Below are 16,313 nucleotides of genomic sequence, written 5' to 3' on the forward strand. Positions count from 1 at the left end.
GCTGCTCACTCCCTCTGTCACTTTGTCACGGCAGCTCGCTACCCCTCCCCACCCTGGTCCTGTGTCCCAGGCCGGAGGCCACAGGCTGCGTCCTCGCCTCCTGCACCGCAGCTGTCCCGATGAGCATCCTCTCCTCCGATCACGCCGCCCCCTCCCGTGGCCAGCCCCCCATTCCCACAGGGCTGGTGCTGTCATCCCATCTCCCTGCCCTGTTCTCCCCAGTCTGGTCCAAACCTGTGGGCTCCAATGCAGTAGCTGTTAGCACACGCGGCTATTAAACTAAAATTCAAATTAAGTTACGTTGTAAATTAGCTCCTCAGACTCCCAGTCAATTTCAAGTGCTCGGCAGCCACATGGGGCTAATGGTGGGTGTGTTGGACAGCGCAGAGTGTGCTCTTGGATGGCTCTGGAAGCTGACATAGGCCACCCTCAGGCACAGGCTTAGGGAGTCGCCCCACTCAGAGCCTTCAGTGGCCTGGGGATGAGGCCAACATCTCCACCCCCCCCCCCCCCCCACTGTAAGTGGAAGGCTGTGTGGCTCTCAGGCCCTACAGAGCAGTGGATGTGTATAGGTGGGCAGAGGAATGTTCTGCAGGTGGCTTTGCCCTCTGAGCTCCAGTTTCTTCCTGGGTAAAGCGGGGATAATAAGTCCTACCCCCATGATGGCTGGGAGGGTCAAGTATGTGTAAAACCCCCAGCTGACAGCTGGCACATCATTTAAGCACGTGATAAGTGGTGACCGCCATGTTAACATGAATGAGGGAAGGTAGGGGCAGATCTCAAGAGGCAGGGGTCACAACAGCCATGAGCCTCAGTGCTGGAGGCTGGGAACCACTGCAGGCTTCTGAGCAAAGCCACCCCATTGACTGATGCCTGAGGATGACTGATCTGTTTAGCCTCGGTGCTATCCAATAGAACATTCCGGGATGGTGGAAATGTTCTATATCTTCACTACCCATGGGCCTCTGGGGAGCAGACACTGATATCCTCGGTGGGCCAACGACCAGTGGGGAAAGAGGAGGCCCCAGGTCGCTGAGGGCAGGTCCCAGCCTTGGGAACTAACTTTCTCAGGCACATGCTAACCACACTGTGGGAAAGTTCTCCAGCAGCTGGCAGGGGGCTGGGACCAGGCGGAGTTCTGGAGGGGAGGGGTTTGGAGGAAGGAGAGAGGCCCAGGGCATGCTGGCTCATTGTGGAGTATGGGGAGGGGGAGGGTTCATCACGGAAAGAGCTCCTGGGCATGGGCATTGGCTGAGCCTTCAGCCGGGCCCCTGCCCTGGAGCTGTACCAGCAGAAAGAGTAGGGCCCGGATCTTTGTGCCCAGGGGAGTGGCCTGGGTGCCCCATCTGGCTGGTCAAGAACTGGCTCCCATTGTAGCTGTGCATCTCCTTCGGGCCTTGGTTTCCTTATCTAGGATAGGAGCAGCAGCTCTCCCACCTGCCCCATGGTGAACAAGGTTTGCCAGGACTTTCTAGTTGCTGGGCAGATGGGGTCCTTGGCCAGGGCTGGCCCTTTAAGCTGACTTCTCTCTGGAGAGACCGGGGAGTAGAAGTCCTGGGGACTGGGCGTCATGATAAACCAGACCCTCCCTCAGCCAAGCCACTTGTGTTTAGCCTGGGGCAGAATCCCCAAATCTGCAGCCCCACTGGCTCCCAGGTCTGCCTGTCAGCAGGTGCAGGAGGCTTGGGGAATCTTGGTTTCCATCTGCTTCATTCCCACCAGCCTTGTGTACCTGAGTGAGTAGCTTAACCTCCTGAAGCATCCATTTCCTCATTTATAAAGTGGAGACTCACGTACCTTCCTCCAGGGTTGGCCCCAGGAATCGGGCCCCAGTTTCTCCAGCCATTGCGGTGGCAGTGCCCGGCACACTACAAGTTCTTGGTAAATGCTCACCAGTGGCCTGGATGATGTGCTGGCTGTAGGGTGACCCTCGCGTGTTGGCTTGACCTTATGGAGCTTTGCCTGATGGACTCGAGCCGAAGAATGGATAAAATGAGGGGTAAAGAAATAGATACAGCGTCAGCCATTCTCACATCTTGCCAGGACTCCGGAAGTTGTCGTACTCCATAGCTGCCTCCTCTGCCCGTCTCCCTATGTGGGATCATGGAACCTCATATTGGAAGGACCCTTATTTAGTCCCGGAGTCTTCTGATCCCTGCGGCGCTGACTTGCTCTGCTTAACCCCAAGGAAGGACCGGAAGCAGTAGCAGCAGCTCCAGGGAAGCTGATTTAGGTCAACAGAAGGAAGATTTCTAGCAGCCCAACGTGCTTGGAATGGGTGGTGCTAAGAATTGGACAAGCAGAGGCCAGATGGGCACTTGGCATGGGCCTCGGGTGAGGGTGTGGCCAATATTCTTACACCAGGACCCTTCCGACCCTGGGAGAGGAGTCTGGACCTCTGTGGGCTCCACATTCCCTGGGTGCTGAAAGCCAGATGAGTCACTGAGAATGCCTTGTAGGGTGTTGGGTGCCAGTCAGTAGTAAGCAGCCTTCCAATTGGCCCAGTCCTTTAACAAAGCTGGCCAGGAGCAAGGCCTGGCATGTTCAGTTGTATCATCTACATTTGGGTGTCTGGCAGGAAAGCCAAACTGAAGAAAAGAGACAGGCATTTTTAGAGCATCTACCAGTTGCTAGGCTCCTTGCAGGATGCTTGGGCACCATGGCTCATCCAGATCTCCCACAGGACTGCATGGGAGAGGATATCTTCCTTCTTCATCTAAGACTGAGGCTCGGAGAACCTAAGTAACTTGCTTAAGAGCACACAGGAAATTACAGCTTTGGGGTTCAAATGAAATCTTTCTGACTTCCAGTAACAATGGAGGCCACTGCTCACTGAGCACTAACTGTATGCTTCGGCACAGTTACTAGTCCTTTGCATGGATTAACTCATTTGATTCTCAAAACAACCTTATGAGGTAGGGAGTATTACACCTCCGTTTTACAGAGAAGGGGAACTGAGGCAGGGAGAGGTAAGATAACTTGTCAAAATCATAGGCAGTGTTCAGATCTGACATCACAACCGTCGTGCCTACTCTGTGTCTTAGGCACTTTGATGCAAAGATACACCTCCTGCCTCCCCCATGGAGATGGGCGGAGCCCTTGGGTCACATGGGGTAGGACTAGAATGTAGGGTAGAGGTGAGCACAGGGAGGCGGACTTCAGCGCAAAATCAAGATGCCCTTTCAAGCAGATGGACTAATTCCTGGAGAGGCCGTGAGGTTGCATTCAAAGGTGCTCCCAGGCCGGGGGTTTTAGATGGGCCAGTTCTTGCCCAAGAGTGGAGACAAGGTGGGCTGTGCAACCTCCAAGGTTTCCCCAGTGGACATTTCTCAGAGCGTCCTGAACACCTACTAGGTGTCAGATCTCTCTGCTGCTGGACATAGAGTGCAGCTGGTCCCTTCTTCCAGTTGTAGGAGTTGAGTGCCCCATGGTTGTTCCAGAACTGAGGACACCAGGGATCAGGTGTCATGAGGCAGGCAGGGAAGGGGGTCAGAGGGTGGTGGGCAAGGGAAGTGGCCATTAGGACATGAGCCACTGAACCACAGAGGAGGCTGGCAGGGGCCAGTGAGAGGCTGGCAGAGGGCATTCCCAGGGCTGAGCTAGGACCCTGGTCAGCGCAGGCAAGCTCAGGACCATGGAGAGCTCCATGGGAACCTCTCATCGCCCGATGACAGTTGTCAGGGTGTGTCTGCACCCAGGAGGCTGCTGCCAGCCTGATAAGGCCCACAGATGTAGCTTGTGGTCTCCAGGGAGCACCTGTCTTCTCTCTGGCCAAGAGCCCCCACTGGACTCAGCCTGAGCCCTGACCCTGAGGTCGTTGCTGGCTTGTGGGGTTTGAGTTCATCTGATTCCCTCCCTCACCCAATCAACCTTCTAAGCAGAGCCCAAAGAAAGAGGGCACAAGGAGGAGAAGGAAGACGTGGGAAGAGGGAGGGAAAGAAGAAAACCTGCCCAGGGGTAACTTCTGGGGCATGGCTACAGCCACAAGTCAGCACAAGAAGAGGAGGCCCAGGTTGGGCTGATCCTGTCACCGTCCTGGGTCAGGATCAGCCTTAGCCTCCCCTGTCCCTGATTATCTGGCTACCAGGAAGCATCCAGCCCATCCCCTGCCAACTTCATGCAGGAGACCCAGGCTCCTGGGGCTGGGTACAACTCATGGAGTATGTGTGTATGGGGTTGGGGGTGGGGGGGGGCCTGGGGAAGCTCCTAGAGAGCCTGACAGTTCTTTCTTCCTCCTTTCCCCAGCATCCCGGGAAGTGGGGAGCTGCTTCTCAGCCCCTCCACTGTCAGGCTCAGGTTCAGCCTAGGCTTCACTTACTGAGCCCCTGCTCTGCTCCGTTCCCCTCTGGGACAGGACAGCACCCACCAGGGCCCAGGCTTTGCCAGAGGCTCACCTCCAAGCCTTTGCTCCAGCCATGCCCTTACCCGAAGGTTCTCTCTGCTCTCTGCCAGGCTGGGGCATAGCAATGGGAGTAAGAAGAGTTAAAGTTTATTTAGCACTCACTATGTGCCAAGTGCTTTACATGGGGTATTACTGAACCCTCACTTTATAGATGAAAAAGGAGGAAAGTTGTGAACTTGCCCAAGGCCGCACAGATAGGAGATGGCAGAGCCAAGATTTGGACCAGGCAGTCTGGTTCCAGAGTCTGTGTGCACGGAAGTGATGGTGAACGCACTGAGGAGACCTCAATGCAGGGTGCTTTTTGTTTGAGCTTTTTGTACAGCTCCCTGCCCCAGGGAGCTGGTAGTCCCGCTGGGGAGACAGATGTCAGGGGAGGTGAGCCCAGCGTGGTGAGCGTTGCGAACAGGACAGGGCTATGGATTGGTCTCCCCGATTTGGTGTCTCATTTGAAGGGGGCAGGACAGAAATGGGTTCAGTACAGCTGTAATTAGTCAAATTAAGATGAGGTCATGTTAGAGTGGAGTGGGCCCCTAATCCAATATGACTAGTGTCCTGATAGGAGAAATTTGTGCACATAGACGTGCACACAGGGAGGGTACCATGGGACGGTGAAGGCAGAGATGGGGTGCTGCTTCTACAAGCTGAGGATGCCAGAGATGGCCAGCAAAACCACCAGACGCTAGAGGAGAGGCATGAAGCAGATTCTCCCTCTTCAGAAGGAATCAAGTCTGCGGACACTTTGGTCTCAGACTTCTGGCCTCCAGAACTGAAAATAAATTTCTGTTGCTGAAGCCGCAAACAAACAGAAAAGTGGGCAGGACAGGAATGCTTATATCCATTTCGTAGATCAGGGAGTTGAGGCTCGGGTTCACAGTGGCTTTATGAGCCCAGAGGCTGATGCAGGGAGTCGGGAAGAGGGTTGGGAGAGCTCGGGATGGTTCCTCCAGGTTGTGACCTGGGACAGGAGGCACTTGGTCTCAAGGGAGGCCAGCCCTGACACACAGCAAGCACCTGAGAAGTATGGGGTGAATTTCACTGAGATGAGTAAGGGCCTAAGTTGTGGCCTCTGAGTTGCCTAAGATCATTCTCTGTAGGAGGAGGGACTCAGACAAGGGTTTTGTCCTCAGGGAGCTGCGTGCCCAGGGCCTTGGAGGGCCATGGGCGAGCCCATTAGAGACCCCAAGTCCTTCCTCAGTTAAACTTGTTTCTCCAGACAGGTCCTGACCACCACACCCCTCTTGGAGTCCTGAGTTCTTAGAGGGACTCAAACATGCCAGGAGGCAGGAGTAGAGGTTGGAGAGCGGTGAGCTGGACAGTGCCCCCCAGCCCAGCTCCTACTCCCAGATCCAACGTATTGCTCACCTCCACTCCCATCCAAACTGTGAAGCTTCTAGACCAAGCATACTATGGAAAGGACATGAGATTTGGGTCCAGAGAACCAAGGTCAACAGCCAGACTCTGCCATTAGCCAGCTGTGTGGCTGGCCACGCCCCTCACTCAGCCTCCATGTTTGCATCTGCTGGGCAGGATGCCGAGGTGAGGGTTAGAGCGAGGACCCTGCGGAGACAGCCAGTCTCAAAGCCCAGCTCTGCCGTTTACCATCTCCATGAAGGCTGTTGAGGGGTGGCCCCCACCCCAGTCAAAGACTACCGCATCCTTCTAGGTCCTGACCCCTTGCTCGCACTTCACATCCAGGTCTTTGGCAAATCCAGCAGAATCGGAGCACTTTCTGCAGCCCTCTCCCCCACCCTGGTGAAAGCCACTCTTGTCTTGCCTGGACAGTGCTGGGGCCTCTTCATTGTTCTCCCCGCTCCATTCTTCAGGCAACAGTGTGTTCTCAAAAGAGCAGCCCGAGTGAGCCTCCCCAGACCCAAGTCGGGTCATGTTCCTCCTCTGATCAGAATCCTTCCGTGAAAGCGACATTTCCTGCTGTGGCCCCAGGCTATGTGTGATCTGGGCGCATCCCTCCCTCCTGAGCACCGGCTGTTCCTTCTGCCCAGAACCTTCATCCCCTGCTCTCTTGTCGTCTTCAAGTCTTTCTCTTCCTTAAGTCTCCTCTTCTCAGTGAGGCCTGCACTGGCCCCCGTTTGTCAGTGAAGCCATGTGACCTCCCAGTCCTTTACCCTGCTTTTTCTCCGGAGCACTACTCTTGCTCAAGTTATTACCTGACTCGTTGATTTCTAGTTTATTGCAGTCCCTTGCCTTACTCACCCCCATGTGTGCTGCATGGAGGTGGGGGTCCTCGTCTGCCTTGTCCCCTGTGTTCCCAGGGCCTTGCACAGTGCCTGGGACATAGCGGGCTCTTGATAAGCAGTCGCTGAGTGAATGGAAGATATGGGTTGGGTGAGCAGCCTGTGGGGTAGCGTGTGGGTCAGATGCGACGGTGCCTGTTCCATCCACTGGGTCACCAGTAGACTCTTCATGAGTGTCAACCTACTTGGGTTGAGTGTGGCAGATGGAGGGGGCTCGGGACAGGTTTACCATAGCTGATCCCACAGAGCCTGACCCTCCCTAATTGTGTGACAGCGGGCAAATTATACCATCTCTCTGTCCCCAGTCTCTTCATCTGTAAAATGGGGATGGCAATAGCATAGCACCTGCTTCCTGTTGAGAGGATCCAGTGAGGTCAAGTGTGTAATGTGCTCGGGACAATCGCTGGCTTGTAAGCGTCAGTGGCCATCAGCTTTATTGTTACCGCTGGGTGTTTCTCGAAGAGGCGTTCGGACAGAGGTAGAAATGCTGTCAGCTGGGGCCTAGTTTGGTTCCATGGATTTCGCTCACAGCTGGGCCACCTGGAGGGATCTAGCCTTGGCCGTAAGGAGGGAGAGAGGTGCTGGCATGAGAGCGGAAGTGGGTTCGGGTCCTGACGTCGCCACCTGCTTAACGTCCTTTGGGAAAAGTCTCGGCACCTTTCCGAGTCTGTTTCCCCATCTGTGAAATGGGTGGTTACAGTAGCCTCCCAGGGTGGATGAGACAGGAGACCACAGGTGCCGATGCTTTATTTATTCAGTTTCCTATTTATATGCCACTCAGTCAAAAAAAAAAAAAATGTGTTTGGAGCACTTTTCAAAATACATGAAGATAAGATAAGAAGGGATCAGGACAAGAAGAGTAAGAGTGAAGCCAGAAGCGAAGGCGCCCCAGGAAGTCTGGTCTGTGAGGCACTGGCTTGCTCCAGGCCGACCACCTGAGTCTCCTCAGCCGCCAGAGCAACACGGGAGCCCCACTTGGCTCCTTCATTCCCAGCAGCAAGCCAGGCCCGGGCCTCATCAGGGGGCCGCCCGCTGAAAGCCCCCGTGAAAGGGGGATCCCAGGCACAGGTGAGTCTGTCTTCCGCAGGGCACATCTGGCCAGGCGTAACGAGATCCTGAAAGCCAGCCTGGCCCGGGAACCGAGGGGCAGCTGGGTCAGTGTGACCTCGGCTACAGGAATTAGTCTGAGTGGCAGCCTGACCCTGCCCTCCACGGCTCATGGGCCAGCTCAGTCCAGCGGGGGCCAGGATCGGGGTGTGCTCCACGGAGGCAGGTTCCAAGGCGGGGGTGGAAACAGCCTGCCAGAAGGATCAGGGCTGCCTGAGTAGGTCCTCAAAGCCCTCTGGCGGGTCACCGTGGAGGCTTCCGCTGTGCTGACATCAGTCTTCAGTGTTGCCTTCTGCCTGGTGTCCGCCACAGCAAGAACTCCTATCTACCCGCCTGTATCGGGCCTCACCCCTCTGCCCCTGCACCCACCCTGCTGACCTGGTCTATCTGGTCTCACTTTGCCAGAGTAGGGCTGGAATCCCTGATAGAGAGAGGAGCCCAGACGACCTGCTTCAGAAGGTTGCCAAGGGGCAGCCCCTCCCTCCTGTCTTCCCAAAAGCCAGTGGAGACCGGCCCCTCCCACCCTGGCCCTAGGGCAAGCTGACATTTAGCAGAGGTCAGGCCCCCACCCCCGATTGTCCTGCCTGTCTGCAGTCAGCTGTGCAGGTCACCCTTGGGCAGGCTCCAGGAGCGCCCAGGCATTCAAACTAGAGGAGGTGGGTCCCCTTGGACCCGACAGCACAAGTACCCTGGCCAGTGGGATTGGCGACCCCACTGTTCTCACTAGCTTGCTCAGGACTCCTCACCAAGGTGAGGCCGGGAAGGGGATGTAGCACAGGAGTCAAGCCACCCGGGTTCCTGCCCCTGCTTTGTAACCTCAGGCAGGTCCCTGAAGCCCCCTAGGTCCTGGTTTCCTCCTCTAGAAAATTAAAGGATTGAAGGAGGTGATTCTTAAAATGTTTTCTAGGTCAAACATGTCATGATTCTGTGCGTTATGACCACGCAGCTTAGAGAAAATTAACGTTGGAATCTTCCAGCATTGAAAGCATGGAAGTTTATTGAGCACCTGCTGCCCACCAGGAACACTGTACCCATTTCACAAGTGTAGAAACTGACGTTTAGGATGGTGAGCTGTTCTTGAGGTCACAGAAGTTTGAAGACAAGTGTGCCTCTTTCTCCCCTGCTGCCTTCAGAGTTAGGAAGTGGAGGGCAGAGTATGGCAGGAAGGCGCCCAAATGACCCCGAGAAGGGAAGAGAAGCCACAGAAAGGAACATTTTAAGGGAAAGAATGTTCTAGGTGGAAGGGCAGTGTCTCACTCATAGGGATCTACGGAAGGGGAAATGAAAACACCAGATGCCAAAGCCCGGGTTTCTGTCCTAGCCCCTCCAGCGACCCTGTAGGTCATCCAACCAAGTCGTTGGTCCTACTCGGCCAAATGGGTGTAGCCTCCAGCCTGCCTGCCCGCCTCCCTGGGCCCCGGGACAAAGTGAGCTGGACGCTTACAGTCAGAAGTGCCGTCTCGCTACACGGGCTCATTCACGAGATAAGTAGCACATCTGAACAAAGTGTGGACTTTAGTTAATAGTAATGTGGCCATTTCCATTTTTTAGTTATGACAAATGTACCATGGTGATATATAAGACATTAGCCCTAGGGGAGACCGAGTGAAGAGTGTCTGGAACATTTACTTAAACTGTCAAAGACAATATACAAGGCTGTCCATTCCCCAGCCATCAACTAATTGATAAAATTAGGGCACCCGGGTGGCCCAGTCCGTTGACCGTCCCACTCTTGATTGAGGCCCAGGTCATGATCCCAGGGTCATGGGATCGAGCCCCGACTGAAGGAGGAGCCTGCTTAAGATTCTCTTTCTCTCTTTCTCCCCCCGCTGCCCCTCTGCCCCTCTTCCCTGCTGGTGCTCTCTCTCTCTCTCTCTCTCTCCTAAATAAATAAATAAATAAAAGCAAACGAATCGATAAATCACACTGCATAAATGAATAGAGAATGGTTGTAGTCATGACTCACTCATGAATAGACAGTGATTCATTCAAAATAACCGTGGAATATTATGTGGGATTTAAAAGGAAATGGCAGATTTATTAACTACTGATACGAAAGTCTGTTTCATCCGTCATGGATTGGGGAAAACAACTCGAGTGCGCTTAGTGTCCAGTATGATGCTATTTACGAAAAATAGGAAAGCAAGAACAGAAATGTTGCATGTAAAACCCAGCAACACACGTCAGACAGGTCAAGCTGTGTGGGGAGACCGGTCTGGAGAGGGGGGAGTGAAACGGGCACCTGTACTTACCCTTCTTAAGTGTGTTAGAGTTCAATGTGTTTCCTTGAGGCCTGTGAATATTTTCTAGTGAAAAGGAACTGATGTGTCAACATATCCACACCAACGGGGAAAAAAAGAACAGCACCCTGGGCGGTTCCGGGGCAGGGCGGGGTGGGGGGCAAGTCGGCGGTCGCACTCCCTCCCTTGGGGCCTGGGAGCCCCCCCCCCCCCCCCCGGGGGCAAGTTCAGCCCTGCCGGGTGTTGTTGCTGCTGGAGCAAAGCCTAGCGGTGCAGCTGGTCGGGTCAGGGTGGGCAGGCCGGGTAGAAGATCAGACTGCAGGGGAGGAGGGGGGGTGTTTGACCTGGCAGTGTCTGGGGGGGCAGGGCTGAGCCAACAGGGAGGAGGTCCGGGGCCAGGAGGGGAATTTCCTTGACGGGGTGGGGCTGGGGGGCTTCCAGGGGTACTTGGTACAGCGAGTGGGATTCCCAGGCTAGACTTCTGGGGGACAGGAAGTGACCTCATGCAAGGGCGCCAGGCACTGGCCAGGACGTTCACAGACACGGTGGCGGCAGAGGCTCCCTCAGGCTCCCTTCCTTAGGAGAGGGGCCTCGGGCTCCGGTCACCCGGGTCTGCAGACCCCCTGACCCGGCTGCTGTCTCCCTCTTTACTGCAGAATGAAGATGAGACGCTACAAGCTCTTTCTCATGTTCTGTATGGCCGGCCTGTGCCTCATCTCCTTCCTGCACTTCTTTAAGACCCTGTCCTACGTCACCTTCCCCCGGGAACTGGCCTCCCTCAGCCCGAACCTCGTGTCCAGCTTCTTCTGGAACAATGCCCCCGTCACGCCCCAGGCCAGCCCGGAGCCGGGTAGCCCCGACCTGCTGCGAACGCCGCTCTATTCCCACTCGCCCCTGCTCCAGCCCCTGTCGCCGAGCAAGGCCACCGAGGAGCTCCACCGGGTGGACTTCGTGCTGCCCGAGGACACCACCGAGTATTTCGTCCGCACCAAGGCCGGCGGCGTCTGCTTCAAACCGGGCACCAAGATGCTGGAGAAGCCCCCGTCGGGGCGGCCCGACGAGAAGGCCGAGGGCGCCGACGGCTCCTCGGCCCGGGGCCCCGCGCGGCACCTGCTGAGCACCCGCGAGCGCCCGGGGGCCCGCGGCGCGCGGCGCAAGTGGGTGGAGTGCGTGTGCCTCCCGGGCTGGCACGGGCCCAGCTGCGGCGTGCCCACCGTGGTGCAGTACTCCAACCTGCCCACCAAGGAGCGCCTGGTGCCCCGGGAGGTGCCGCGGCGGGTCATCAACGCCATCAACGTCAACCACGAGTTCGACCTGCTGGACGTGCGCTTCCACGAGCTGGGCGACGTGGTGGACGCGTTCGTGGTGTGCGAGTCCAACTTCACGGCGTACGGGGAGCCGCGGCCGCTCAAGTTCCGCGAGATGCTGACCAACGGCACCTTCGAGTACATCCGGCACAAGGTGCTCTACGTCTTCCTGGACCACTTCCCGCTGGGCGGGCGGCAGGACGGCTGGATCGCCGACGACTACCTGCGCACCTTCCTGACGCAGGACGGCGTGTCGCGGCTGCGCAACCTGCGGCCCGACGACGTCTTCATCATCGACGACGCCGACGAGATCCCCGCGCGCGACGGCGTGCTCTTCCTCAAGCTGTACGACGGCTGGACGGAGCCCTTCGCCTTCCACATGCGCAAGTCGCTCTACGGCTTCTTCTGGAAGCAGCCGGGCACCCTGGAGGTGGTGTCGGGCTGCACCGTGGACATGCTGCAGACGGTGTACGGGCTGGACGGCATCCGCCTGCGCCGCCGCCAGTACTACACCATGCCCAACTTCCGCCAGTACGAGAACCGCACCGGCCACATCCTGGTGCAGTGGTCGCTGGGCAGCCCCCTGCACTTCGCCGGCTGGCACTGCTCCTGGTGCTTCACGCCCGAGGGCATCTACTTCAAGCTCGTGTCCGCCCAGAACGGCGACTTCCCCCGCTGGGGCGACTACGAGGACAAGCGGGACCTCAATTACATCCGGAGCCTGATCCGCACGGGCGGCTGGTTCGACGGCACGCGGCAGGAGTACCCGCCGGCCGACCCCAGCGAACACATGTACGCCCCTAAGTACCTGCTCAGCAACTACGCCCAGTTCCGCTACCTGCTGGATAACCCCTACCGGGAGCCCAAGAGCACGGCGGAAGGTGGGCGGCGGAACAGGGGGCCCGAGGGAAGGCCGCCCGCCAGGGGCAGATCGGATGTGGTCGAAGGCTAAGGCTGCGAGATCTGCAAAGAGCCGGCGGGCGGGGTGGGGAGGGGGGTGGCGGCAGCCCCTCCTGCTGTTTCCCTGCCTCCCTCTGCCGGCTGCCTGGTTCCCGAGAGGACCGAGCCCTTGGGAACCCAGGGCCAGGCCGGTGAGCTCACAAAGCATCCTTCCTCGTCAGGAGAGGGGAGTCCAGCCCTTCCGTCCACCCAGAGTGCTGTGGCCAGGAGGTGCCAACGGAGAGTGCATGACGGTTACTGGGTAGCCGGGGAGGGCGGGCAGGGTCGGGGAAGGGGACCCGCAGGAGAAGCTCCCCAGGCCAGCCACGCGGGAGCTGCGGCCCCGGCCGGGGAGAAACCTGCCGTTGGGCCTCCTGGGGCTTTGGACCTGCAGCGGGAAGGTGGGCAGGCCGGGAGGTCCCGGGGCTCTGTAAATGGGTGCATTCGGGTGCAGGAGGAAGAGGGGACAGCAAGGTGGGAGGGATGTAAAGGAGCATCCAGCTGGGAGGAAGCGCAGTGTCCTCGGAAGGGCTGAGCTGGAGGGAGCAGAGAGCTCTGCCCGCAGGACACCCCTGCGCTGGATAGCACCCGTGGGGTAGGGCCTGGAGTCTGCCGAAGCCCGGGGAGTCTTGCTTTTGGTTGCAAACCTGGCCTTGACATTCCGTCTTTCTTTTTATACTGTGTCTTGTGGGCTGCCCGCTCAGCCCTCGCAAGGCCAAGACTCCAGTTCTCGGGGTGGGATGGGAGCCGGAGGCTGGACCGTCAAGCCGGCCTGGGAGGGGGCCTAGGGGAGGCAGAGGTTCCCCATCACCCCTTCCCACTGGGACCCACAGCCCCAGCCCTCCACCGTCTCTGATAGAGTCACCCTTGTGCCCCTGCTCGGGGCTGGCTAGAGCCAGGAAGGGCCCACAGGCTGCCTGGGACCAGGAAGGACTTTGAGGTCAGTTATGTCATCTCATTCCCCTCCGTTTATCTCATGGGGGCAGGGGATGTATTGGTTAGATTCTAAGCTGCTGCCATTAAGAGGCCCCCAAACACAATGGTTTAAGCAAGACAAGCTTGTTTCTAGCTTAACTGTCCAGAGGGAGATGGTCCAGATCCAGTAGGGCAGCTCTGCTTTTTCCCACATACACACCTTCCAGTTCTGGACAGAGCGGTGGCTTCAGCTCCCACCATCACATGTGCATCCCAGCCTGGGAGAAGCAGAGAAGGGCAAGAGAAGCCCATGTCCTTTCCCGTTAAGGGCATGAGCCAGCATGGCATGGTCGCTTCCGATCGCATCTCACTGGCCGGGTCTTAGTCACGTGGTCACAAGCAGCTGCAAGGGAAGCTGGGAAAGGGAGTCTTCAGCCACATGCCCAGCCTCAGCTTTGAGAGTCTTCTTAGTAAAGGAAGGAGGAGAGCACGGAGACCAGGAGCATCTTTGGCACAGAGGGAGGGGCATGGGGAGAGAGCGTCAGAATGACTAACACAGTCCTAGGATCCTCCTCTCAAGTTCAGAGCTCTTAGACGCACCTGCTCCTGCCCCCATTCACTGCCAGTCCAGAGCTGGGGGGGGGGGGGGCAGTGAGAGCCTGCAGTTGAAGGAGGGGTGAGACACCGCCCTCCTGAGGCCCCCACAGATGTTCACCCAGCCATGCCAGGATGCAGAGCCTGCCTGTGGAGCGGGACATGTTTGTGTGTGCGTGTGTGTATTTATGGGCATGTGTGCATGTTTGGTGTGTACTTGTGTGTGTCTGTATTGGGGTGTCCCTGTAAATAGATGCTTCTGTATGGATGTGGGGGCAGGGCCCAGGCCTCCCCTTCCCCGGGACCTGGAGCCTGTGGCCACAGCCCCTCACAGCTCCCCCAAAGTGACGGAGGCGCAAAGCCCTCGGGGAGCCTAGCAAGCAAGGGTAAAGGGGGATGCGGGGTCTGTCTGTCTGTCTGTCTTTCAGTCCAAGGAATGAGAATCCTCCGGGCCCGAGGGCTGAACAGCTGAGAGCTCACTACCTCCCCAGCCTGTTTTGGTCCCCACCATATCCTTCCATCCCATCCCACCCAGCCTCCAGCCAGGACTGTCTCTGGGGGTCTTGTTGGGGTTTCCTGACGGACCAGAAGGGGAGGGGGTCTCCTCTGGCTCAGCTCTGTCCAGAGAACTGTCTGGCGTGGGTGTGGTCTGGGGAGCTGGCCGCAGAGCAGCGTCCGGCCGGCAGGCAGGCAGGCATGAATCAGGTGGCAGGGCCCTATGGCCTCCAGTCTCCCACCCCAAGCAAGTCTTTAGGGTGCCCTGAGGGAACCCCTCCCTTGGAGTTACAGCAGTCCCGCTAGTCCCTCTTGGATCTGAGAAGTGGCAAAAGAAATCAGGATGTCCCTGTGGCTCTGGGCCAACCCAGACCGGGGCCTGCCTTCCCAGCCACCTCTCTCACCCCCTGGACAGGCAGTCTCTGGGGGCAGGCAGTCTCTGGGGGCTCCTGAATCGTGCCTGAGTCCCAGCCCAGGGCCTCCCTCCTGAGGGCTTCCTCACCTCGTGCCCCTGGCACCCTCGGCTGCTATGGGCATGCCCCCTCCCCAGGCTGGCAGGGGTCCCTGGCCTCCAGTTCACCAGCTCCGGGGCAGGGGAAGGAAGAGGGGAGGAGCTCAGATCTGCTAGGACCCACCTTCCCTCTCAGACCCAGAACCCTGTTCGTGGTCACTGCCGAGTGGAGACCTGGCCATTGGGTGGAGACAGCAGCCATCAGAAGAGTGGGGGTGGGGGCGGGGGGCAAGGCGTGGGGTTGGAGAGTTTCACATATACTCACATTCATACACTGGGAATTCTGGGGGGTGGGGGGTGGGGAGGCGGGCAGGGGAGCCCCGGGCCACGCCCCCAGTATGAAAGGAAACCAAACTGTGAATGTGTGAGGGCGGGCACACTGCCGGCCCTGTCGCCATAACCAGGTGTCTTTCCCTGGGAACCACTGGCCCTATGACCTCTAGACTCAGGAGGCTCAGCCGGCCCACAGGTCATGTCCATTCCCAGGGGCAGGTGTGGGAGAGCTTTGGGGGCAAAGGTGACGGTTGGGGAGGGGATACAGGACTTCCCCAAGCAGAAGGCAGGGCCCTGGGAAATGTATAATTTAAGGACACCAATGATAATAGTATTATTTTTTTTGTAAGGGAAAATCAATATGTACATTCTGAAATCATTTTCTCTGTAAATGGTTGGATTTCATTTCACCCTTAAAGGGATGCTTAAAGGAAAAGATAATATTAATAATAAAAACAGCTACAAAGTCTGAAAGGTGCGCGTGCGGGGCCAGTTTGGGGGTGCTCTGGGTCAGGGAGGGGTGCTAGGGGGTGGCTCAGGTCTTCCTCAAAACCTCCTCGCCGCCAGCGCCGGGCCCGCGGGGTGTGAGCCTCCCCACAGACGGACGGACGGACGGACGGACGGACGCTGGGCAGGAGGGGGGCATGCGGAGCCCCGCACCGGGGAATGCACGCACACGTGCACGCACCCACGCACAACCAGGGGCGCATCCTCCCCTTCCCCGACCCCACCTGGTGGAACCAGCTGGAAGGAGGGGCGCAGAAAGACGAGGTAGGTCCAGGACTGGCCACGGCCCCTCCCTCTCCGGGGTGGACCTGTACCTCGTCGGTGCGCCAGATGAAGGTTCTGGTGCCTACCCCCAAAGGAGAGCGGTTCTCAGTCCTGACCTCAGGGCGTCCGGACAAACCCTCCCGCTTCAGTGTTCTTCCCCTCTTTGCCTGTCACAGGTTCTTTCTTTCTTTCTTTCTTTCTTTCTTTCTTTCTTTCTTCTTTCTTTCATTTTTCTTCCTTCCTTCCTTTCTTTTTCTTTTTCTCTTTCTTTTCTTTCTTCCTTCCTTTCCTTTTCTTTCTTTCTTTCTTTCTTTCTTTCTTTCTTTCTTTCTTTCTTTCTTTCTTTCTTCTTTTTCTTTCAGGATTTTTAAAAAAGTAATCTACACCCAATGTGGGGCTCGAACCTACCACCCCAAGATCAAGATTCGCAAGTTCCACCCACTAAGCCATCCAGGTGCTCCTGTCACAGGTTCTAAGGTCACACAGCCACTTGGTGGCAGAAGAGGG

At 57.4% G+C, this 16,313-nt stretch overlaps 1 protein-coding gene across 5 annotated transcripts in view; it reads left to right on the forward strand.

Moving 5' to 3' along the window:
* Window positions 1–15,509, forward strand: part of MGAT3 (beta-1,4-mannosyl-glycoprotein 4-beta-N-acetylglucosaminyltransferase) — a 56,461-nt gene extending 40,952 nt beyond the window's left edge. For 4 of the 5 annotated variants that reach the window (XM_019446933.2, XM_053894732.1, XM_053894731.1 and 1 more), the window contains one exon: window positions 10,658–15,509. In XM_019446933.2, the coding sequence (XP_019302478.1) occupies window positions 10,659–12,260 (1,602 nt within the window). In that variant the 5' untranslated portion in view covers window position 10,658 and the 3' untranslated portion in view covers window positions 12,261–15,509. Of the gene's footprint in view, window positions 1–6,810; window positions 7,723–10,657 lie in introns of those variants that run through there. The other variant, XM_019446931.2, reaches the window with a different exon arrangement.
* Window positions 15,510–16,313: the final 804 nt, after the last annotated feature.

The sequence above is a fragment of the Panthera pardus genome, unplaced genomic scaffold, assembly GCF_024362965.1.
Source record: "Panthera pardus isolate Hobbes unplaced genomic scaffold, ASM2436296v1 HiC_scaffold_6, whole genome shotgun sequence".
NCBI lineage: Eukaryota > Metazoa > Chordata > Mammalia > Carnivora > Felidae > Panthera > Panthera pardus.